General features: G+C 39.7%; 1 protein-coding gene across 3 annotated transcripts in view; it reads left to right on the top strand.

The window, feature by feature from the left end:
* The window catches only part of LOC127570378 (inactive phospholipase C-like protein 2), a 215,368-nt gene that overhangs the window by 133,982 nt on the left and 55,097 nt on the right, over positions 1–26,289 (top strand). For all 3 annotated transcript variants that reach the window (XM_052015895.1, XM_052015894.1, XM_052015896.1), the window contains one exon: positions 16,611–16,811. In XM_052015895.1, coding sequence (XP_051871855.1) covers positions 16,611–16,811 — 201 coding nt within the window. The remainder of the gene's footprint in view (positions 1–16,610; positions 16,812–26,289) is intronic.

Below are 26,289 nucleotides of genomic sequence, written 5' to 3'. Positions count from 1 at the left end.
GTGGGGTGCCCCAGGGGTCAGTGTTGGGACTTCTGTTATTCATTATATGTGTAAATGATTTGGATATGAATGTACATGGCACGATTACCAAGTCTGCTGATGATACTAAATTAGGGGGTCTTGTTGATAGTGAAGCAGGTTACAATAAATTGCAAAGAGATCTTGATCAGTTAGGGAGATGGGCTGAGGAATGGCAAATGGATTTCGACTTAGATAAGTGTGAGGTGATGCATTTTGGACATTCAAAGCAGGTAGGACTTGTCAGTGCTCTGCCATTCACTGTATGAGTGTTGTGGAACAGAGGGACCTGGGAGTACATGTGCACAGTTCGCTGAAATTGGCTGTGCAAGTAGACAGGGTGGTGAAGAAGCTGTTTAGTACGCTGGCCTTCATCAGTCAGGGCATCACATTTAGGAGTAGGGACATTATGTTACAGTTATATAAGTCGTTGGTGAGGCCGCACTTGGAGTATTGTGTGCAGTTTTAGTCACCCTGTTATAGAAAAGACATTATCAAGCTGGAGAGGGTGCAGAAGATGTTTATGGGGATGCCACCTGGACCAGAGGGCCTGAGTTACAGGGAGAGGTTGGCCACACTGGATCTTTATTCCTTGGAGCGTAGGAGAATGAGGGGTGACCTCATAGACGTTTATAAAATCATGAGGCGTATGGATAAGGTGAACAGTCGTAGTCTTTTCCCCAGGGTTGGGGAGTCCAAAACTAGAGGGCACAGATACAAGATAAGAGAGGAGAGATTTAAAAGAGACCTGAGAAGTAAATTCTTTACACAGAGGATAGTGAGTACCTGGAATGAGCTGCCAGAGGAAGTGGTTGAGGCGGGTACAATTGCAACACTTAAGAGGCATTTTGATAGGTACATGGAGGAGAGGGGCTTGGAGGGTTATGGGTCGAACCCGGACAACTGGGTCTAGCAGGGAGGATGCTGTGGTTGGCATGGACCAGTTGGGCAGAAGGACCTGTTTCTGTGCTGTGTTACTCTATGACTCTATATCAGGAGTGGGATTCAAGCCCATGCCTCCAGGGGTGACTGCAACCTGAATGCAGCACTTTAAACTACTCAGCTATCCAAATGGACTTAAAGAGGAACCACTCCTTCAAAGCTAGTTTGAACCAGCAACTTAAGGATAACATGACTTTCCACTACAGTCCTCTGTTCTACCAGCTGTGCTATGGAAGGAAAGCCAAACTGGAACTAACAGCAAACAACAGGGATCAGGTTGATGAAATATAGAAATAACTGGATAGAATGGATGCTGGGTTGACAAGTACTTTATCAATTTCATGACAAACGCAAAGTCATGATATTGCTGGAGGTTACTGAACAGCTGTAATGTAGGCTAACTGGTATTATTCCGGATGACAGAACCGAGGAGTGGAATTTGAGGGTAGTCTACTGAAACTGTTAGCACTATGTGCAATAATAAAGAAAGTTAATAGGATTTGGGGCCAGTTTAGATAGTAGAATAGGACTTTAATCTCAAGAGGTGATTGAGTTCCTGCAGAGCAAAGGAGGAGTACAATAAACGATTCTGACAACATATCTTGAAACCATGCATCCAGACGTTGCACAAGGTGCAGAAAAGGGCAACTTAATTGATGGCTAGAATTTAGCACCCAAGTTGTGGAGAGTGGTAATAGCAGCTGATAGATTACAACGAAGAAGCATAGGCCCAGCAGACCTGCAGCAACAGAAGCCTAGGAGCTCTTCAGTCCAAATACACTAAAATCTCAAGCCCCTCCAATCCAATCAAGGTTGCTATTGAAATGGTATTCCTACTTCTGTTGGGAGCTATTCCCATGAGTATCCAGTGTAGTTCCCTCTATTGAAATTCTTTCTCACTGGCTTGATTACAGCCCTGTGTTGTCTGGGAAATTTTAGTTTCTTGAAAATAAGAGAATTAAGTCTTCCATGTCCCTGACAGTCCTCAATGAAATACCCACTGTAGCATGGACTTTTTAAAGACAAATAAAGTTCTGTCAAATTAATTAAACTTTTTTGATGAAGTAACCGAGAGAGTCAATGAAGCAAATGTATTTGATATGGTGGATATGGATTTTCAAAAATCATTTGAGTAAGTCTTGCATAATAGGCTTGTCACTAAGATTGAAGACTGTGGAATAGAAGTGATGGTTAGAAAATTAGCTAAGTGACAGGAAACAGTAGTAGTGAATGTTGTCGGACTAGAGGAATGTGTATGATACAGTGGTCTTGGATGTATAGGACATTCTTCCCAAATTTGCAGAAGACACAAAACTTGGAACTGCAAGGTGATAGCAATAGACTTCAATAGGATATAGACAGGCTGGTAGAATGGGCCAATGTGGCTGATGATGTGTAATGCAAAGTAGTGTAAAATGGGTAGTGTAGTGCTTAAGTTAAAGGACTAACAGCCAGCGGTTGGCACTGTTGATCCAGAGAGACGAGTTCGAATCCCACCCAGACCACTGGGACCTTAAATTCAAATGAATTGATAAATAAAACCTGGATTTTTTTTCAAAAAAGTAGTTTCAATAACAGTAACCATGAGGCTACTGGGCTCATGTAAAGATAGCATCTGGTTTATTAATGTTCTTTACAGGAGGAAACCCACTGATCTTGCCAGGTCAGGCCAGTATATGACTCCAACAATCAATGGGGTTGTTCTTGATTGCCTCTTCAATTTGGGGCAAGTGGGGTGGATGATAAGTTCCAATGTCTACATCTTGTAAATGAATAAATAAAAATAACAAATATTAGACTTGTATGGAAACACATAGTACAGTAATTTCTCAGTTTATGGAGGAAATGCTTTCTTGGGAAAATTTTCATAATGAAATTTTGTAATATGGGTATTTTGGAGGTGTATTGCAATGCACAGAGAGTTTTTAAATATTGTATTATTCTTTATTTTAGAAGTTGGGCACTCCTAGCAAGACCAGCCTTTATTGCTCATCCCCAGTTGCCCTTGAGAAGGTGGTAGTGAGCTGTCACATTGAACCATTGCATATATTAATGATTTGCATAAGAATATAGGTGATATGATTATTAATTTTGCAGATGGCACCAAAATTGGTGGTTAGTGGACAGTGAGGAAGGTTGTCTAAGTTTACAACAGGATATCGATCAACTGGGAAAGTGAGCAAAGCAATGGCAGACGGAATTTAACACAGACAAGTGTGAATAGATGCATTTTGGGAAGGTAAACCAGGCGAAAGATACGCAGTGAATGGCAGGGCTGTGAGGAGCGTGGTTGAACAGAGGGGTACGTACATATTTCCCTGAAGCCCTGAAGGTGTCATTACAGATAGACAGGGTGGTGAAGAAAGCCTGTTTGCCATTATCAGCTGTGGCATTGAGTATAAGAGTTGGGATGTCATGATACAGTTGTACAAAATGATTAGGCTGGATTTGGAGTGTAGTGTGCAGTTCTGCTTGCCATACTATAGGACAGTTGTGATCAAGCTGGAAAGGATGCAGAAAAGATTCATGAGGATGTTGCAAGGACTGGAGGGCTTGAGTTATAAGGAGAGACTGGATAGGCTGGGACTGTTTTTTTCCTGAAGTGAAGGAGGCTGAGGGGGGGGATCTTATAGACGTTTATAAAATCATGAGGGGTATAGATAGTCATATTCTTTTCTCCCCCAGGGTAGCAGTGTCTAAAACTGGAAGGCATAGGTTTAAGGTGAGAGGGGAAAGATTTAAAAAGGGTCTGGGGGGCAAGTTTTTTCACACAGAGGGTGGTGGTGTATGGAACGAGCTGCCTGCCCAACAACAATGAAGAACCACTGACATATTTCAGAGTCAGAATGATGTGTGTGTTGGAGAGAAACCTAGAGATGGTGGTCCCATGTGCCTGCTGCCTTTGTCCTTCTTAGTGGTAAAATTTGTGGGTTTGGGAGGTCCTGTCAGAGGCCTTGGTAAATAGCTACAAGGTACATTGTAATTGCAGTCCTGATGAAGGGCTTCAGCCCGAAATGTCAGCTGTTCATTTCCCTCCATAGTTGCTGTCTGACCTGCTGAGTTCCTCCGGCATCTTGTGTGTTGCTTGTAATCGCTGTGCACTGATGGTAGAGAGAATGAATTTTACAGGGGGTAATAGGAGTGCCAATCAAGCAGGCTACTTTGTCTTGGATGGGTTTGAGGTTCTTGAGAGATGTTAAAGATGCATTCATCCAGGCAAGTGATGAAGTATTCATTATAGTGAAAGCAGCTTTGCAAATCAAAGACACCTACCCTTAAAGCATGAATGGCATTCTTGCAAAAAAGCAAAGGTATGGAGTACAAGAGTACTCTTGACCTCACAATCTACTTCGTTATGACCTTGCACTTTATTGTCTATCTGCAGTGCACTTTCTCTGTAGCTGTGACACTTTACTCTGCATTCTGTATTGTATTACTACCTCAATTCACTGTGGAATGAATTGATCTGTACGATCGGTATGCAAGACAAGTTTTTCACTGTACCTCGGTACATGTGACAATAATAAACCAATTCCAATTCCAATAGCAAGGAAACCATCATGATTGGTTCAGCTACACTGGAGTATTGTGTCCAGTTCCAGGTGCCACCCCTCAGTAAATATGTGAGAGTCTTAGAGAGGGTGCAGAAGAGATTTACTAGAGGAAGGACTTCAGTTAGCTAGATAGAGTGTAGAAGCTGGGATTGTTCTTTGGTTGGTGGGGGGGCGCATTGGAAGGAAATATTTAAAATCACCAAGGAGTTGGACAGAATAGGAGAGAAAAACGTTTCCTATTGGTGAATGGATTATGAACTAGGAGTCATAGAATGATGGTGGTCAGCAGAAGAACCAAAAGTGACATGAGAAAAAAAAGTATCATGGCATGAGTGAGATGAGAGAGAATTACTGGAAAAGCATAGTGCTAAACCTTAGTTTGGAAGAGCCCCAACTTGTTCCCCATTACATCAGTAATCCTGCGGTCTCAGAGACTCAGCTCTTCAATAGTACATTAAGAGAATGTTCTGGTGTACATTTGCTATCTTTTTGTGTACCTTTATCTTGCAAAATAAAGTGATGTTGAGTTGCCAGATATTTGGTGAGTATAGACATTGAAGTCTAAGTTACTGCAGTTCTCAGCTGCACATTTGAGGAGCTATGGCAGTAACAGATTTGCTGTTTTCATTCTATCAACAGTCCCGCCTCCACTCCAATCCCCGCCCTTAAGCTTCCAAATGTTCCAGGTTTAGAACTTGCAAACAGGCTAAGCTGACAGACAGGAACCCCTGCGCTATCACACCACAGCCTCTCGAGCAATCTCCTGGGAGAAACAAGAATAGAAAGAAAGCAGAGCCAGTAAAGGAAAAAAAATTCCATTCCTTTTTGTTTTTGCTCTCATACCCTCATCTTCCACCCAGAGAAAAGTTCCCCTCATCCTCCCTTGCCAGCCCCATCAGCCTTCACATTCAATGGATCATCGTCCATAATTTCCGCCACCTTCAGTGAGATTCCACCACCAGACACATCTCCTCCTTTCCGCTTTCAGCATTACAAAGGACTATTTATTTTGCAACTCCCTGGTTCAGTCTTCCATTTCCACTAACAACCATTTCCCCATTCGTGGGATCTTCTTATGCGACTCCTGGCTTTTTGGGTCTTTCCTTTACTCCATCCAGGGACCAACGTTCCTTCCAGGTGAAACAATGATTCACTTGCAGTTCTTTCAATCAAATACATTGCATTTTATGGTCATGATGTGGTCTTCTCTACACTGGAGAAACCAAATACAGATTGGGTGACAGCTTTGTGGAATACTTTGGTTCAATTAACAATGGCGACCCAGAACTTCCAGTTGCCTTTCACATTAATTCTCCATCCAACCCCACTCTGACTTCTGACTTTGGCCTCTTAAACTATTTCCACGAAACCCATCATAAGCTTGAAGACCCTTCCATCAGGGCATAATATTCAATTCAACAATTTCAGACAACCAGCCTTTCCAGTTTAAGTCTCACTTTAGAGGTGAGTATGCAGAATTAAAGCACATAGGATTTTGGGTAATACACTGACATGGATTAAACATTAGTTGAGGAAAGAAAACAGAGTTGGAATAAATAGGACTTCCTTGGATGGTGGGCAGTGACTAGTAGGGTACAGAAATGAATTGGATGAGGGAACCAAATGTAGTTTTTCTAAGTTTGCAATGACACAAGCTGAGTAGGATTGTGAATTGTCTGGAGGAGATTTCACAGAAGTTTAGACAAATTGACTGAGTGGGCAAAAACATGGCAGATGCAGTATTATATGGATAAATGTGAGCTCATCCACTTCAGTAGGGAAATCAGAAAGGCAGGATGTGATTTAATTGGTCACAGATTGGGAAATATTGATATGCAAAGGGACTTGGGTGTCTTTGTTCACCAACCACTGAAAGCAAACATGCAAGAGCAGCAAGCAGTTAAGATGGCCTTCATTACAATAGACCACGCCTGAATATTGTGTGCAGTTTTGGTCTTGATATACTTGACATAGAGGGAGTGCAGCAAAGGTCCAGCAGACTAATTCCAAGAATAGTTGGTCTGCTGTATGAGGAGAGATTAGGTGGACTAGGTCTACATCATCTGGAGCTTAGAAGAATAAGAGGGGATCTCATTGAAGCTTACAAAATTCTGACAGGACTGGAGAGACTGGATGCAAAGAGGATGGCAGGTGGGTGGTTGGAGGCGGGGGGGTGGGGGTTGGTGTGGTGGATCTAGAACAAGGGACCACAGTCTCAGGAAATTGGATAAGACATTTAGGACTGAGACAAGGAGAAATTTCTTCAGTCAGAGGGTGGTAAACCTTTGCAATTCTCTACCACAGAAGGTAGTGGAGGGCAAATTTATGGGGGAAGTAGATGGATTCCTAGATAGAAAAAGCATTCAGACTTTTGTACTCAACTCCTCTTGCAATATATGCTAATGTACTATTTGCCCTCCTAATTGCCTGCTGCACTTGCACATCAGCTTTCAGTGACTTCTGTACAAGAACACCATGGTTCCTTTGAACATCAACATTTCCTAATTTCTCATCATTTGAAAAAATACTTAGCACTTCTGCTTTTTCTACTGGTGGATAAACTCATATTTTTCCATATTGTTCTCCATCGCCCAGGTTATTACCCACTCAGCTTGTCTGTATCCCCTTGGGGCCTCTCTGCATCCTCATCATTACTTACTTTCCCACTTAGTTTTCAGTCATCAGTAACCTCAACCAAAGCATTGATATAGATTGTAAATCTTGGGACCCAAGCACTGATCTCTCCAGTACCCCAGCCACTAATCACAGCTTGTTAATCCAATATGTACCCTTTTATCCCAACTCTTTTTCTGCCTCTTACCCAAAACTCTCAATCCACGTCAGTATTTTTCCCTGAATTCGAACTTGCTCTAACCTTGTTCATCAAATTTATGTGTTGCTGTCAGTCTCCCAAGGAGGAGTACTGTTTATTGAATGTTGACAGCATGCATACAATGTAGGGCATGTTGGCATGCACAGTGTGTTGGAGAAGACCACTGGTGTATTGAAAAAAATTGTTTCCCACCCTTCTGCAGCTCTCTGTAGAGCAAGTCTCAAGATTTGTAGTAATTTCATGGTCATATTCTGAACGTCATGAGGACACAAACACTTGGATGCAAGGCAAGCAGCTGCAGAGTAGGAAAAGAGATAGGAAAATGAGAAGAAAGGACTAGACAGAAGAATAATGGAGAAGACAACCTAAAAAGCCTTTTCTATCTGACTGGCTCTGAAAAGCTGTGATACCAGTAAACACAATCCCAATTGCTCATTGAATAGTCCCACAACTGACTTTCTCTCTTTTGCTCACCATCAAACTATCTGCTTGGCCATAATTTGAAAATGAAAGCCAAATCAGCATTAAAAAATCCAAACCAAACTTATAACTCAAAACATGATAAATGACATAGGTAGGGAGTTCAGACCTGTCCACAATATCTTAGATGTGGCACATTGGGGTCCTATATACTTGAATCAATCCATCTCTACTCTGGAACTCAAGTTTTCTTGCAATATAGGCCAACATCCCGTATCACTTCCTGAAAAATTTGTTGAATCTGCATATTAATTTTCAGTGGTTCAGGTACAAAGTCACCCAGGTCATTCTGAACACCAGCTCCTTTTAGTTTGTCAACATTCAAAAAATACTCCACCTTTCTGTTTTTCTATTTCACATTTCTTCATGTTATATTCCATAGACCATGTCCTTGCCCATTCAATTACCCTGTCTGTATCTCTTTCAAGCCTCTCTGCATTCTCCTCACAGCCCATATTCCCACCTTTCAGCAGCAAACTTGTTTATTTTACTTGATTCCTTCATCTAAGCCATGTATGTAGATCATGAACAGGTTCCCAACCTGAAAATAATCTGCTTATTCCTACTCTCTGTTTTTGTCCATTAACCAATCCCCATTTCACACCAGTGTGTTACCTGTAAAACTGTGTGCTCTAATTTCTTGGGCGGGACCTTATGAAAGGCCTTGTGAAAGACCAAATACCACATATCAACTGCTTTACCATTAGTTTTTCTGCTAGTTGCAACCTCAAAAATTTCAAAGGTTTGTCAAAAGTGATTTCCTTTTCATAAATCTATGCTGACTCTACCTAATCCTATTACCACTTTCCAAGGCCTGAGTTACCACTTCCTTAATAACAGAAGCCAGCCATTGCTAGTCTGTGGTTCCCAGCTTTCTATTTCCTTCCTTTCTTGAATAGTCGGATTGTATTTGCTGCCCTCCAAACTGTTCTAGAATCTATTGTATTTTGGAAGAAGACCCAGTGCATGCACTATCCTCATAGCTATCTCCTTCAAAACTCTAGGATGTATGTCTTCAGGTCCTGGGAATTTATTGGCTTTCAATCCCTTTAATTTCTCTGAAATTAGTTTCTTTTACTAATGCTAATTTCGAGCTCCTCAATTATTCCAGACCTTTATTCCTCCACTACGTCTAGGAGGTCTTTTGTGTCTTTCATGAGGACAGGCATAAAAGATTTGTTTAATTTCTCCGGCACTTCATTCCATTGTATATTTTCTTATGTTCCTTATTCCCTTATATTATAATGATGAAATTCATTTGATAAGTGTTTTTTTTATTTTTAAATTATGTTTAATTTTTCTACTGTTCATGCACAAAATTGTGTTCATGTGCTAATTTCTTCTGTAACTGTTCCATTACTAAAATTAGCCACTATAGTTTTTTCTCTAGCAACTGATTGTTATGTAATGAAATAACATACATTAAATGCAAAATGTGACTGGCTTTTCCTTTTATTTAGCACACTTTCATGTAAACATAAAATATCAACTATTTCTGCTGTGTTAATTATCCATTTTCTTTTTGCCCATGGTGGATGCAGTGAGGTGTCTAAGGCGTAATGTGCTTATTTGTCTCTGGATAATTCTTAATGTTGCTAAGCAACAAATAAAACAATTTTTTTCTTGGGTCACCCACTTGGACAGAATTCTGAGTGATTTTAATGCAGACATAAATTTTGAACAGGATTTGCAAGTAGAAGGCGACTTCCAGTATCATACAAAATCTGCATTATATTTGAACATTTTAGTATTGTACAGAGTTAATTCAAAAAGTAAAAGTAGATAGAGAGTTGCCCCTTCCTAGGCCTCCAGTCCTTTTGCTTCAGAACAAGGTCACAGGTTTGTGAGAGTGAGCCAAATCCGCCTGCTAGTAGTTCAATTGTTTTTTCTCACTCTTTGTCTAACCTTCTGCTTCAGTGCTTTGCTCCAACAGAGCATGGCCAAAGTTGGGCACTGGCCATGTCTATCAATGGAGAGCGCTGATGCAGTCAGTTAGACAAAGAGTGAGCTGAAGGAATCATGATGTGGCACAGAATGTTGAAACAACAAAAGGAAAACTATCTATTGCTGATGGAGAAAACCAAAACACTCATTTCGTACCTGCCCCTTCCCCATGTAAATGAACCCCTTCCACCATTCTGTGAGGTAATTGTACTTATTTAAGCAGTACATTTGAGAAAGGAATGAGGTCTTGAAACACTTCAGCCTCTCTACATGTCACTTCTTTTAAATACTCCTTCAAAGCTAGTTTTCTGACCAAGCTTTTGGCATAATTTTTAATCTTTCTTTCACCCGGCGGTAAATTTTGTTTGACAGCTTTTCTGTGAAGCACCCTGCGATACTACGTCAATGGCCACATATGCTGAGCTGATAGAATTTATTTTGGAATGAGGCTAATGGGTAGAAACAGAGACCTAGAAACTGGATCCTGTAGCACCCTGTTCTCAAACCACAAATGTGGGCTTAAGAGTTCAATGTGGCACTTGCCATAAAAACAAGTAAGAGTAGGCCATTCACCCTTGTGCTTGATGCACGATTTAATGAGACTACTGGTTTATCTATTAACTCAGTGCCACTTTGTTGCCCTAACAGCATATCCCCTGATTTCCTTAATTCCACATGTTCTTGTCTGGGGTAAATGTCAATTTGTGTTTTCTGTTCCATTCCTTTCTAGAATCAGGGTGTATAGTTTCAAGACAAAGGGTCGATTGCTTAGGAGGGAGAAATTTCTTCTGTCAGTGGTTGTGAATCTTTAGAATTTGCTGTTTCAGAAACTGTGGATGTTCAGTCATTAAGTATATTTCAAGGCTGAGAGACTTTTTTGAATGCAGGGGAATGATGCAGTGGTAAAGTGGTTAAGTTACTGGGCCAACAGATCCAGACACATGAACTCAAATCCTGCAATGTTTGCTAGGGAATTTAAATTCAAGTAATTATTTTTTTTAAAACCTAGAATTAAAAAAGTGCTGATAGGAGTAATGATGATGCTGCTAGATTCTTGTATAAACTTACCTGCTTCACTAATGTCTTTCAGAGTAGGATATCTGCCATTTTACTTGGTCCTTTACCTCAATCACCTATCTAACCTTTTTCTATAAAAAATTATACTCATTTACAGGATGTAAACTTAGTGTTATTTGCCCAAGATGTGTTCTCCGTTTCACCCGTGCTGTTTTATCAGTTTTATCTAACTTTTCCCCCTCCCCCCACTATGTCTGGTGTAAACGTGACTTCAGATTGAACAATATAGTTGATTTTTAACTCATCTGAGGGCAGATAGGGGTATTATGAATCATTGACCAAATGGCTATTTTAATCCTTTTCCCAAAATGTGACATGGTCTCTGCCATTAAAGCTGTGGTTGATTTTCTCAGGGGTCTAGCAGCTGAATTTTGTGCTCCCACTCTACCAGCCTCTTCCAATTTGATTCGAGTACATTGCAAATCAAATAAAATAGTAGATGCTAGAATCTGGAAAAAAATAACAGTAATTCAGTCAGTTCAAGCAATATCTGTGGAAAGAGAAACCAGTTAATGTTTCGGGTCAGTGACCCTTCCTCAGAACTGGGGAATTTCTTTTTTTTCATAGGTAAATTGATTTTAGTGACCTCATGAGCTGACCTGAATTTCCTCCATGACTAACGCACATCTTTTAGAATATGGCTGGACACCCCAGAAACAATGTGGTTGATCTTTAACTCAATGGCAGACAAGACCAATTTCATGTGGTCCACCTGCTTTCACTTTCTCAGCAAGGGTTGCCACTGGGCTACATCTGTAGAACTGTACAAGATTAACTAGTTAGGACTAAGAAAAAGGAAGATGTTTGTTGGTGACTATAACTCTAAACACAGCGCTGGTGTGAAGCAAAGAAATATAATGCTTGAAGCCCACATCCTGTGAACAAACATTTTTAAGAATGTTAGTGCTTGAAGGAATAAGAGAAAGGCATGTGGATTTAGTATCACAGCTTGCTGGATAATAAGTATCAGCACAAATGGGTTAAGGCTTATGGCCGACTTCTATGTGTGATATTATTTGAACTTCTGGAGAACGGACATATCCGTTAGTCCCTTCTGATTCTATAAATGTCCATGTTCTTATTAGATCTGCATGTTAAGAATAAAATACACATATAGAGGAAGTAAAACGTTTGTATTCCATGAATATAATCAACATATTGTTTCTTTTATTGAATTAGGCTGTTATTTTCCATAAAATTGCTGTCAGTGATTTGTGCACCAAAAACATAGAGTTTAATAATTTTATGTTTCTGAATGATTACAATAATTAAATGACTGTTCTGAGGAGGTAAAAAATGCTCTTATTTCTGCATAATGCTTGTGTTCAAAAGGTCAGTTGACTGATGCTCATGCCTGAGTGAATAGATTGATGCAAAGCTGTGCCAAAATCAAGAAAAAGCCCATCTCGCTCAAGAGTTCTGGTGTTCTGTCATTGTGTTAAATGCCTCTCCTTAGCCACTTATGACACTGGAGTGCATGAGTATCACAGACCATTCAAGGTCATTAAAATCAGCAAAAATTGTCACCAATAAACATGTTTTGGTTCTCTGACCAACTTGAAGACATATATCCCCTATTGCATAGTTAGCCACAAAGATGAGAATTTTCATTGTGTATTTAAAATGTTGATGTTATTCACTGTCCTATACAATGAATTTACACTTACATTAGCTCCCAGGATGTTACAAAACACCTTAAATCAATTAAATATTTGCAGTTAAATTTTGCTATTGTGAAGATAAATATTCCACCAATTTGCATACTGCAAAGTTCCAAACATAGAAGTGAGATCAATGTCAGATAGTTTGGTTTGGTACAGTGATTTGAAGAAGAAATGTTCTCCAGAACACTCAGAGAATGTCCAGCTGTCCATTGAATAGTGCAGCAGGACCTTTAATATCTAACTGTGCAGGTAGGTGGGACCTCAACTAAATCCCTCCTTCAAAGGAATGATGCAGATGTACCTTGTATGTTAAATTAATGTTTGATTAAATTGACTTCTGGTCAAAATGATTAAATGCATTAAAGGCAAGTCTTAGCTTTAACTGAAGGGAAAAGGCTTCTGCCAAGATTCGCACAGATCTGTCAGCTGATGTAACTAAGACAGAAGCTGTGGTACAGCCTCAGGACACCTGTGCAACTATAACAGGGGAAGGCGAACTTCCAGGATTTCCTAGCTCTTGTGCTGAGAAAGGCCACTGACTCTATGCTAGGTTAACCTGTGAGAAGTACAGCAAGCCCATCAAATTCAGTGGGAGAAATCAACTGCCAGGATTGGGATAAGCAAGGCTTTTTGATTTAATTAAGTCAGTTTAAATTTTTGAATGTGTGTGTGCATTTGGAGTTTTATCTTTTAATTTTTAAAATAATTTAAATATTTAAAGATTGCTTCTATTATTGAATAATAAATTGGGTGATTTTGATAATATGTGAATGCCAAAGAGATTCAACTAAGAGAGCAGACTTAACAAGTGGTGATCCTGGGGAAGCTAGACTGCTGTCAGTAGGGTTTTGTCAGTGACAGTGGGCATTATGCTGGGAGAGACCTAGGTTTCCTTTGGTCTGGCAGATGAGCAGTGTGCCAGCCTCCCAGTTTGAGACTGCATCATGAACATCAATGGAAGAAGCATTATTGTCTGTGGCACAGGTGCTGGCAACCATAAGGAAGTGGAATATTATGTGGCTGCTGAGATCGGGGGGAATTTTGGTTTAAAGACATGTTCCTAAAGATGTAACTCAGAAAAAATGTTACATGATAGTTTACTCTCAGACCTAGCTAAAACAAAACTTCAATCTTCCATTCTCCACCCTCGCACATATAAATAACTGAAAACTGCCCACGTCTCTGGGAATCACATTCAAATTACTCTGAGAAAGTGAAACAGAAAATTTGAAAAAAAGCAAATCAGTTCAGTCAGGCAGGTTAACACTGTGGGTGTATCTCTGAGTGGAAAATCATTGGCCACTCAATGGGGAAGTAGATAAGCTCCATCTCAATTCTTGTTTCAGATACCCAGAATTTGCATGTTATCATTTGCTTTTCACCGTTATTCAGAGGTATGCAGTGGTGACCCAGTCTTCCGCCACCCTGTTTGAGGGTTAGGATTGAGGTGCAGAGTTAACAACTTGATGCTGGTTTCCATGGCGTTTGAGTTAGTAATTTGAATGCAAGAAATTTGTACCTGATACCTGTGTCTAACCACAGCATGGTGAAGAAATGACTCATGTCAGATGTTAAAACATCAGCAACATTTTATTGCATTGGCATTATACTGTACTAAAATAGGTATCATTTTACAACACCATTATAATAATGGTGTTGTAAAATGATACCTATTTTAGTACAGTATAATGACTTGGTCCGTGTACAATGTATTTGAGTTTTACTTTTGTTATTCTGTCCACAGTGTAAACAAGGTCATGTTGCTATTTTAACCCATCTAATGAAATTGCTGAATATCAAACAATGACACAGGGTGTAGTGATGTCTTTCTGAATACAGCATTTGAGATACACTGGAGAATGACTGTAATGCAATACTGAGTGTTAAATGACCTTTACACTTTACCTGACATATGTGTCAAGCAACATGTGTAACAGTGGTATTGTATATCCTGTTGTTGAATATGTTGAATTGAAACCAGGCCAATGTGACGAATGATATAACATTTTAAAGTGAAAAAGTATCTTAACGCAGTTTTAAAATAGACATGAAGAAAGAGAATATAGAACCTTAAAGCACAGCAGGAGGCTGTTTTGCCTATGATAGCTAGCTCTTTGAAATAGAGATCCAATTAATCCTACTCCCCTGTTCTTTCCCTATAATCTGCTTTTTTTCCATCAGAAGTTTTTGTTCAATTCCCATCTGAGAGTTGCAACTCAGACTACCTTCATCACCCTTCCAGGCATTGCACTCAGATGAAAGGTGGGATCTGTTGGAGGGAAAAAACATAATTACAATTTAATAATTGTACGGTAGTCCCTTGTGATACAAGACAATATTTTCATTTAAATATATTGATTTCTGCCAAAAAGCAGTTACACCATGTGGTTCCAAAGATAGGCATGAAACATGTGTGTGTTACAGTGGTCAGACAGGATACCTGGGTTGAGAATGTACTATAATAATAATGATTAATGTGGTTTTTATAGATTAAATCAGGATATCATTTAAAGCTGACCTTTTTTATGTTTAATATTCACAGCTGCAGGCATACTGATTAGTCTTTAGATTGTTCTACATTATTTCTAATTATTTTGAACTGAATTCTGAACAAATACTATGTTGCTAGATTTATGGCATAACATAACAGGACAAAACACTAACTTTTTCCCATTACTTAATAGATCAGACGCAAAGTTATATTTAACAATGTAAACTATTCCAATATAATATTTACAAATCCATTTCATTTTTGTCATCTTCTTACTTTACATTCTTCGTCTACTTTGCTTCAGTATTCCCATACCTCCTGCAAAACACTCCTTGGAAATGTGGCATAAATTTCATTGCAAGTGTTAATTATCTGGATTCTTCCTGGGAACTCACCAAGGTTCCCATGATATTTGAGTGTCTGACAGCCTCAGGTGGAGATATCTAAGGCGAATGATTTTGATGTTTTTCTTGCAGGATTTTTTTAATGGACTTTTTTTAGTTTTTAGAACTATGCTGTTGTAGTTGGAGCATCAGTAAAAGCTGTACCATTAGTTTTATTGTCCGCATTAGAGATGATAAAAGGCTCAGTCAGAATTTCTTCCCAAAAGATATGCAGTGTTATTCGCTGAAAAATGAATGAATGTAGGTTTAATTCTGATGACTCCCACAGGTGGCTGTCAGTCCTAACCATACATGGCAAAATGGACAATTGAAAGAGATTAGAAAAAAGTTTAGAAAATACCACTGTACTTAGCAGCTTATATTTCCTTCAATTCATAATGACTACCTCTGTCTTAATCCATATGTTTTTGAAACTCACATCAATCCCTTTATCACCTCCATATTTAACTATTTCAGTGGCTGGTTGTCATTTCTCCGTGACCCATGTAGAATTCTGCTGCCATCATCCTATCACACTATATTCCACACATCCATCACCCCATTCCTGATAATATCCACTCCTACTTTGGGTCCCAGTTCTCACTCTTCAGTTTATATTCATTCATCTATCATCCCCATTGCCCATTGACACAGACCTGTTCTGGCAATTCTGGATGATTATGTATATCCCTTTCCTATACCCTTCTATCATCTAAATCTTGCATTTGGATCTCTCCAATCCCATCACTTCTTCACCTGTTTGACTGGAAAATTGGATGCATTCCACGGTAAGGCACCATTTGATACAGCCACTCCAACCATCAAATTATTTCTTTTCCCTAACTCCTCCTAGTTTTATAACTAGCATGTCCAAACATAACAAAAAAGCCACAATTTTTTAACATTCCAAAATGAACAAATGGAGATTTCCAACTGCACAAAATAAAATGACTAGTAAGGTGTTTCAAGGAATATTGGCACTAGCTGAATGTTATGATTGTCATGGACTTTACACAAGTAGAGGGATAAACTTTTGATTTGTGATTGTTTTTTGCTATGTGAGCTCTAGAAATTGAGTTTCTAGAAGTGCTGTTGGTCAGATTTTGTTAGCTCTTAATTACTATTCCTGTGGAAATTCAGGCATATAAATTCCTTGGTATATGATATGATTAGTAAAATATATGTTTTAATGTCATTAATTTTATATAAATGTCTTTTTTTCAGATTGCAATAGTTTCTTTCAAGGAATTATGTGGCGTATCTCCAGTGTCCAATTTAATACAGTGCTTTATGGCGTTGTCAACTCTGCTGAACAGTGATAACATTCCAATTGTGGTACTGAACCTAAAAGATGATTACCCGTCAATGGAGCCTCAAGGAATGATCCCTGATGTACTGAAGAAAGTAGTCACTGCTTACGAAGTGGTAAGTATTTTTATGTGGGAAACCTATTTCCTCATCAGTTCAGTAGATGCCTAATTAAACTTTGTGTACTATTGACAAAAAGTAATTATTTTTCCTATTTACACAAAACTGTAGAATTAATTTTCCATTCATTGTATTGCATCTAAAGTAGCTAAATTAGTGTGCCTGATTAAATGATGACAATTGCATACTTTATTTGTCCTTGTATAGCATAAAGCTGAGTGCTTTATTTTCTATTGCGAAGGGTAAAGAAAGACATATAGTACCTGAAAAGAAAAACATGTAAAGTCTCACGGTAGTCCAAACAGCAAAAATGCCTCACAGATCTTTTAATCAACATAACCTGTGGCTGAGTGGTTTGATATTGTGTCTGTCATTTTTGAGGCTACTTGCATGAGTTTTGTTTTTGGGCAGCTTGACTGATGGGCAGGGATATCAGTGATTTTGAGTTATAATTGGATTGAAGTCCTAATGATGTTGAGTCCTACTTGTGTCTATTTAAGAGGTTGACGAGGTCAATTTCCAAGCAACTTTCTTGTTGCTGAAACAGTCTTGCATGTTGTTCTTGTGACAGATTTAGCCTCGCAGTGACATTTGTCTGACCATCAAGCAGCCCATGCCTTTTAAGTGGTAAATCAACTTGCGTCATGTACCTAGGTTGTTTATCAAAGATTTTCTGCTTCATGGCTCCATGAGGTCTATCAGGACCACTCCACAAAGGGCGGAACAGTGGTGTAGCAAGTACAGCCGCTGCCTTTTAGCGCCAGAGACCCAGGTTCAATCCTGACCTCGGTTGCTGTCTGCGTGGAGTTTGCAATATTCTCCCTATCACTATGTGGGTTTCCTCTGGGTGCTCCAGTTTCTTCCCATGTCCCAAAGACATGTGGGGTGGTAGGTTAAATGGCCACTGTAAATTGTCTGTAGTGTTTAGGTGAGTGGGAGGAATCTGGGGAAAATTGATGAGAATGTGGGGAGAATAAAAGAAATGGGACTGATGTAGGATTAGTTTAAATGAGCTGTTCATGGTCAATGTGGACCCAAAAGGCCAGTTTCCATGCTGTAGCTCTTTTTATGACTGTGTGTGGTAACATATTGTAAGGTGCTGAAGTTTAACCATGAATGATTGGTGCTTCGTGGGCTATTTGTCTACTGACAGGAATGCACATGACATGATTGTTTTGATAAGGCAGCAGTTATTGAGTTAAAGGTTTTGAGGTATTGACTGTTGGTAAACATTGGACAACTATTTGATATTTACATAATGTGGCTTTCTTAATTCAGAGCAAGCAAGTTCTTTCAGGATCTTATCTAACTTCTTTGAACTAGTTAAGCACATACACCCATTTTTCATTGTGCACAGTGCACCTTTCTTCTTCTTGCTTTCCTTTAAAGAGGATATCCTTCTGTACTATACAGAGTGCTCCCCGGTATTTGTACTCCCTGAATCTGCAACCACATTGCTGCATGTATCTGGTGTGCAGTCCTTGGGTGACAGCCCATTTCACTGGATATTTCACTTTGATTTCAATGGCTGTTAAAGTTATTTTAATGCTGTGGCATTGCCAACCAACTGATGGAATGGAAATTGCACTTACCATGAAAAACAGGAGAATCAGGTTAAAGGCAGCAGAGCTGTCTCACAAAACCATCAGTATTGCAAAATTAGTGCAATTACTGCAATTTCCAAGATTGAAATTAAATGGTGTAAGGGCTTGGCTATTGGGAATTATTGTAATTATGTTTCTTTAATTAATAGTAAGAAAATCTTGGTAAGGTAATTAAGGACACATTCACGGTTAGATTTTTGTAACTGTGATGTGCGCACCAAATTCTGTAAGTGTAAGGAAACAATTGCAATACAAAATGACGTTGCAATTTCTGTATATACACTGTTTAAAAAAAATCCCATAAAACAGTACAACACAGGAACAGGCCCTTTGGCCCACCATGTCTGTGCTAACCATAATTAATCCACCTGCCTACAAGTGGTAGGTATTCCCTGCCTATTTATGGATCTGTCGAAGTGCCTCTTAAGCCTCAAATGTTATCATACTTGCTTTCACCACCTCCCCTGGCAGCATGTTCCAAGCACCTACCACTCTGTGTGCAAAAAAAAACTTGCATAGCGTATCTCCTTTAAACTTTCCTCCTCTCACCTTAAACGTATGCCCTCTAGTATTTGACATTTCTACCTTGGGTAAAAGACTCTGATTATCTGTCCTATCTATGGGTCTCATAATTTTATATTAACTTCTATCAGGTTGCTCCACAGCCTCCAATGCTCCAGAGAAAATAACCCAAGTTTGCCCAACCTCTCCTTAAAGCTAACACACTCCAATCCAGTCAATGTCCTGGTGAACCTCTTCTGTGCCCTCTCCAAAGCCTCCACATCCTTCTTATAGTGTGGTGACTAGAACTTCATGCATTACTCCAAATGTGTGGCCTAACTAAAGTTTTATACAGCTGCAACATGACCGTGTACTTCTTTGCTTGTACACTTTCCTATTACATGGATCTACAGTGTCTGTTGCAACCATTCCCTATGGGAGTGAGTACTGCAGATTCAAGCTCCCAGCTGTCTATGTAAAAAAACAGAAAATGCTAGGTATTCTTAGCAGGTCAAGCAGGATCCATGGAGAGAAGAACTGGGTAAATCTTTCAGGTCAAGAAGCTTTCATCAGGACAGTGACCTTCTGATGAATGTTCATTAACTTGAAGCATTAAGTCTGTTTCTTTCTCCACTGCATATTTTCATCATATTCTGATTTATTTTTGATTTCAAGTATCTGTAGTTGTTTTTATATAACCCAGCTGTCTATTGTTTGTTTTGTATCACTGTAATAGCTCTATGATTATCTATGTTCTCAACCATTTCCTAACCTTCACTTTATGGAGAAATGTCAAAGGTGGAGACAGAATGACAAGGGCGATTGAGGATAGTTTACCCCTGAGAAAAGCAGTAATGATAAGAAAAAAAAGTTCTTGATGAGAAAACTTGTATGGTGCTTAGGAAGAGCTATAAAAGGAATTAAATGAGAAATTCTTTCCTGTTTACCTTTATAAGTTCCTTTTTAAAAACCAACCTTTTTCCTCTCCTGAAGCTACTGACTCCTTACTCAGTTATAATTCCTTCATTACAGAACCTCTTCACGTAGTACTGAAAATTAAATCAGTAACCCCCTTACCATCCTGAATGAGATCAGCTAAGATGACACAAAGGCGATCTTTTTGGCTCAATTACTCACAATATAAATTTGCTGAATTATCTAAGTAGCCCATTTAATGGTGTGATTGAATGCTGTTTGTTTAGAAATAGAAGAGACAAATTGGTAGATCTCTAAAAATTGTGAGGCACTTCATCAATGTTATTCCTCTTGAGACATTTAACTTAAAAAAAATAAACTGAATGTGCTGAGTTCAGTAGGTGTCTCGAAGCATTAAAGCTCCCTACTAAAATAAGGGTTTCTTTGTTATTGGTATGAAGCTAAAATGATCAAAATCTTTGAAAAATATCAAGAATTGTTTTTTTACTTCTATCCTGCTGGGGTCTCAAGCCTAGTCTTACACAGAAACAGCTCTAATCAACGTCAGGAATGACATTACAGCTTTGACCATGGCAAATTATTCCTCCTCATCCTAGTTGTAGCTCTTTATAGCAGAGCAATAGTGAGAAAGGATATTGGCTCAGAAAATGGAGATATCAAATTGATCTGAGCGAAGCTAAGAAATGTTGGTGGGCGTTATTAGTAATGGTAATGTAGAATTACCAGTAGTGGTAACGTAGGCGATAGCATCAAACAGGAAATTAGAGATGCATGTAGCAATTGCACCACGATAATCTTGGGCTATTTTGATCTACATATAGACTGGTCAAACCAAATTAGCAATAATACTGTGGGGGATGAAGTTCTGGAGTGTAAAGTTTTTAAACTTTACACTCTGGTTTTTAAAGTCAACTTGGGACAGGCTATCCTGGATTTGGTATTATGCAATGAGAAGGGATTTGTTAATAATCTTGTTGGTTGATATCCTTTAGTGAAGAGGCATGATAGAAATCTTCACTAAGATGGAAAGTGAAGCTGTTCAATCCTAAACTGGGGTCCTAATCTAAACAAAGGAAACAGCAAAGGTATGAGAAATTAGTTGGCTGATTGGGGACCTTCATTAAAAAGCACGACAGTGGGTGGCAATGGCTAACATTTAAGGAATGAATGCAGGAACTGCAAGTTATACATCCATATCTGGCACAAAAACACAAAGAGCAAAGCAAACCAACCATAGTGAATAGAAGAAGTTGATCCAAAGCGAAATCACTTAAGGTTGTCAGAGAAAGTAGCAAGGAACAGTATAGAATTCAGCAGAAATAAATCAAGAGATTGATGAAGAGAGGGAAAATAGAGCATGAGAATAAATTTGCAAGGAACACGAGTTTGGCCTTGAGAACCATCTTCAAGTATGTTTAAAAAAAAGGATTAGGAAAGATAAATGTAGGTCCCTTACAATCAGAAACGGAAGAGTTTGTAATGGAGAACAAAGAAACAGCAGGACAAATGAGCAAAAGCTTGGTTCTCTTCCATGAAGACAGAACTACAAAGAAATGCTAGTAAACCAAGAGTTTAAGGGAGAGGAGGAATTAAAGGAAATTAGTGTTAGTAAAAAAAAATGCTGGAAAAATTAACGGAGCTGAATACTGGAGGGTGTCAAAAATAATCCCACTTGTTAAAAAAAAAGGAGAGAGAAAAGAGGGGATTATAGTCTGATTTGCCTAACATCGGTAGTAGGAAAAATGCTAGAGTTGGTTATAATGGATGTTATAACAGAACACTTAGAAAATATCAGTGAGATTAGACAAAGTCAACTTGGATTTATGAAGGGGAAATCATATGTAACAAATGGGATCTCTTCTGGGGAAGGTATGATCTGTACAAAAGGGAGGGGTTACAGCTGAACTTGAGAGGGACCAATGTCCTTGCAGGCAGGTTTGCTATAGCTGTTGGGGAGGGTTTAAACTAGGATGGCAGGGGGATGGGAACCAGAGTGTTAGGTCTGATAACGGAGCAGTTGGTGTAAAGGTAGATGCATTATGTAGAGAGACTGAGAGGAAGGTTAGACAGTGGATAGGTCATAAATGCAGTCAGTTGGATGGGTTGAAATGTCTTTACTTTAATGTGAGAAGTATTAAGAATAAGGGCGATGAACTCAGAGCATGGATCAGTACATGGAATTACGATGTTGTGGCCATTACAGAGACTTGGCTGTCGCAAGGGCAAGATTGGCCTCTTGATGTTCTGGGGTTTAGATGTTTCAAAAGGATAGGGAAGGAGGTAAAATGGGGGCAGGGGAGTGGCATTGCTAATCAGGGATAGTATCACAGCTGCTGAAAGGGAGGATGTCCGGGAGGGATCATCAACTGAGTCAGTGTGGGTGGAAGTTAGAAACAGGAAGGGAGTGATCACTCTATTGGGAATATTCTATAGGCTTCCCAATAGCCACCAGGACACTGAGGAGCAGATAAATAGGCATATTTTGGAAAGGTGCAAAAATAACAGGTTGTTGTCATGGGAGACTTCAACTTCGCTAATATTGATTGGCACCTCCTTAGTGCAAAAGGTTCAAATGGGGTAGAATTTGTTAGATGTGTCCAGGAAGGATTCCTGACACAGTATGTGCACAGGCCGACTAGAGGAGAGGCCATACTGGATCTAGTACTAGGCAATGAACATGGTCAGATGACAGACCTCTTGGTGGGCGAGCATTTCAGAGATAGTGACCACAGCTCCTTGACCTTTAGCATAGCCATGGACAGGGATAGGAGCAGACGATATGAGAAAGTTTTTAATTGGGGGAGGGCTAACTATGACGGTATTAGGCAGGATCTTGGGAGCTTAAATTGGGAACAGATGTTCTCAGGGAAATGCACAGAAGAAATGTGGAGGCTGTTTAGGGAACCCCTGTATGGGGTTCTGGATAGGTTTGTCCCACTGAGACAGGGAAAGGATGGTAGGGTAAAAGAACCATGGTTGACAAGAGAGGTGAAATACTTAGTCAAGAGGAATAAGGAAGCATACTTTAGCTTGAGGAAGCAAAAATCAGGCAGGGCTCTTGAGAATTATAAGGTAGCCAAGAAGGAGCTTAAGAAGGGACACGCGAGCTAGAAGGAGGCATGAGAAGCCCTTGGGTGGTAGAATTAAGGAAAACCCCAAGGCGTTCTATACGTACGTGAAGAACAGGAGGATGACTAGAGTGAGGGTAGGACTGCTCAGGGATAGAGGGGGAAATGTGCCTGGAGGTAGGGGAAGTCCTTAATGAATACTTTGCTTCAGTGTTCACTAGGGAGAGAGACTTTGACGAATGTGAGGTCAGCATAGAACAAACTAATGTGCTGAAGCATGTTGAAGTTAAGAAAGAGGTAGCATTGGAGCTTCTGAAAAAACGTTAGGATAGATAAGTCCCTGGGACCGGACAGGATATACCCCAGGTTACTACGGGAAGCGAGGGAAGAGATTGCTGGGTGGGGCATTGACGATGATATTTGTATCCTCCCTGGCCACAGGAGTGGTACCAGAGGATTGGAGGATGGCTAATGCTGTTCGAATGTTCAAGAAAGGTAATATGGATAATCCATATTATTATAGAACAGTGAGTCTTACATCAGTGGTGGGCAAGCTATTGGAGAGGATTCTTAGGGACAGGATTTACGAGCATTTAGAGAAGCCTAGTCTTATTAGGGATAGTCAGCATGGCTTTGTGAGGAGCAGGTCATGCCTAACAAGCCTAATTGAGTTTTTCAAGGAGGTGACAAAACAAATAGATGAAGGTAGAGCGGTAGATGTGGTGTATATATGGACTTTAGTAAAGTGTTTGACAAGGTTCCCCATGGTAGGCTCTTCCATAAAGTCATGAGGCATGGGATCCATGGAGACTTGGCTGCTTGGATTCAGAATTGGCTTGCCCACAGAAAGCAGAGGGTGGTAGTAAATGGAGAACATTCTGCCTGGAGGTCGGTGACTAGTGGTGTTTCTCAGAGATCTGTTCTGGGACCCCTACACTTCGTGATTTTTGTAATTGACTTGGGTGAGGAAGTGGAGGGATGGGTTAGTAAGTTTGCAGATGACATGAAGGTTGGAGGGATTGTAGATAGTGTGGAAAGTTGTCGTAGGTTACAACCGGATATAGACAGAATGCAGAGTTGGGTGGAGAAGTGGCAGATGGAGTTCAATCGGAAAAGTGTGAAGTGATACACTTTGGAAGAACGGACATGAAGGCGGAGTATAAAGCTTAATGGCAAGATTCTGAGCAGTGTGCAGGAACAGAGGGATCTTGGGGTCCAAGTCCATAGATCCCTCAAAGTTGCCACGCAAGTTGATAGGGTGGTTAAGAAGGCGTATGGTGTGCTGGCCTTCATTAGTTGGGGGATTGAATTCAAGAGCCACGAGGTAATGTTGCAGCTCTATAAAACTCTGGTTACACCACACTTAGAGTATTGTATTCAGTTCTGGTCACCTCATTATAGGGAGGATGTGGAAACTTTAGAGAGGGTACAGAGGAGATTTACCAGGATGTTGCCTGGATTAGAGAATATGTCTTATGAGGAAAGGTTGACGAGTTAGGGCTTTTCTCTTTGGAGCAACGCAGGATGAGCGGCGACTTGATAGAAGTCTATAAGATTATGAGGGGCATAGATAGAGTGGACAGCCAGCACCTTTTCCCTAGGGCGGCAATGGCCAATTCCGGAGGACATCCATTTAAGGTCAGAGGAGCAATGTTCAGGGGAGATGTCAGAAGTAGGTTCTTTACACAGAGTGGTGGGTGCCTGGAACGCACTGCTGGGGGTGGTTGTAGAGGCTGATACAAAAGAGACGTTTAAAAGGCTCTTAGATAGGCACATGGAAGTAAGTAAAATGGAGGATTATGGGCTGTGCAGGAGGGAAGGGTTAGATTGATCATGGAGTAGGTGTTCATATGGGCCAAAGGGCCCATACTGTGCTGTACTGTTCTATGTTCTAAATCTACTGGAGCTTTTTGAGGATGTAGTTGGTAGAATAGATAAGGGACAACCAGGTGATCTATTTTGATTTTTAGAAGGCCATGGATAAATTCCACAAAAGAAGTTGGTGTGCAATATTAAAATACATGGATTTGGGGTAATATACTGGCATCGACTGAACATTGGTTGGCAGAAAGGAAACAGAAAGTAGGAATAAATGCCTCTTTTTTAGAGGGAGCAAGCAGTGACTAGTAGGGTACCACAATCATTAATTCTTGTGCCCCAGCTGTTCACAATATATATTAATAATTTAGATGAGGGAACTGAACATAATCTTTCTGCGTTTGCTGAATTAGGTGGGATTGTGAGATGTGAGGAGGATGGAAAGAGGCTCCAAGGCAATTCAGACAAATTGAGTGAGTGGGCGAGTGAATGGCAGTTGCAGTTAATGTGGATAAATGTGAAGTTATGCACTTTGGTCAAAAAAACGGAAAGGCAGAGTTTTATTGAAAAGGTGATGAATTGAGTGATAGAATGGGAAATGTTAATGCACAAAGGGATCTTGGTGTCCTTGTACACTAGTCATTAAAAACAAACATACAGGGGCTGCAAGGATTTAAGAAGTAAGTCATATGTTTATTTTCATTGCAAGAAGTTTTGAGTACAAGGGCAATGATATCTGACTAAAATTATGTCGAACCTTGGTGCAATCAACCCTGGAGTACTGACTTAAGAAAGTCTCCTGATTTAAGAAAGGAAATACTTTTTACTAGACCAATTCCTGTGATGGCAAGATTGCTAAGATTAAAGAGGGAAGATTGAATTGACTGTGCCTGTGTTCACTGGAGTTTGGAAGAATAAGAGGAGACCTCATTGAACCACACAAAATTTTGACAGAGTTTCATGGGCTACACCCCTGAATTCACCTTATGTCAAAAGTTGTCAGGACAGAGTGTAGGCAAGACATCAGCCGTGGACTGCCTGAGGATTTTTTGTCATTGAGGCTCCACTAGGCTTTACCATTCAGTCTTTAAGTGTGGAGGATCAGTACTCTACATATGTCCCATCCCTGGTACGTACAGATAGGCAGGGGCTATGGTAGTGAGGTGGTGGCATGTGATTCCAAATAGTGAGCTGGGTTCAATCTGATCCAGAAGTTAATTAAAGGAAGAGCTAATAATGTTGCCAAAGAAAGTAGAAAGCCTGAAGGTAAGTGAATATTAGAATTCAATGATGATAAAAAGTCGAGCTTTGGAGATGAAATAGATTATGTGACCAAACCAGAAAGGGACTTAAAAAAAGATTGTTAAAAATATGTATAATATATAAAAGTAAGTGATTTGAAGAAGTAAATATGTGGTCTTTGGAGGCAGAAACAGGAAAAATTATAGTTGAAAATAAGAAAACAGCAGAAGTATTAAATATGTACTTTGGATATGTTATCATAGTAGAAGGTACAAGAAGTATTCTGCAATTAATGGGAACCAATGA

The sequence above is a fragment of the Pristis pectinata genome, chromosome 5 (genome assembly GCF_009764475.1).
Source record: "Pristis pectinata isolate sPriPec2 chromosome 5, sPriPec2.1.pri, whole genome shotgun sequence".
In the NCBI taxonomy this organism is placed as follows: Eukaryota; Metazoa; Chordata; class Chondrichthyes; order Rhinopristiformes; family Pristidae; genus Pristis; species Pristis pectinata.
This window is presented reverse-complemented; position numbering and strand designations above follow the sequence as displayed.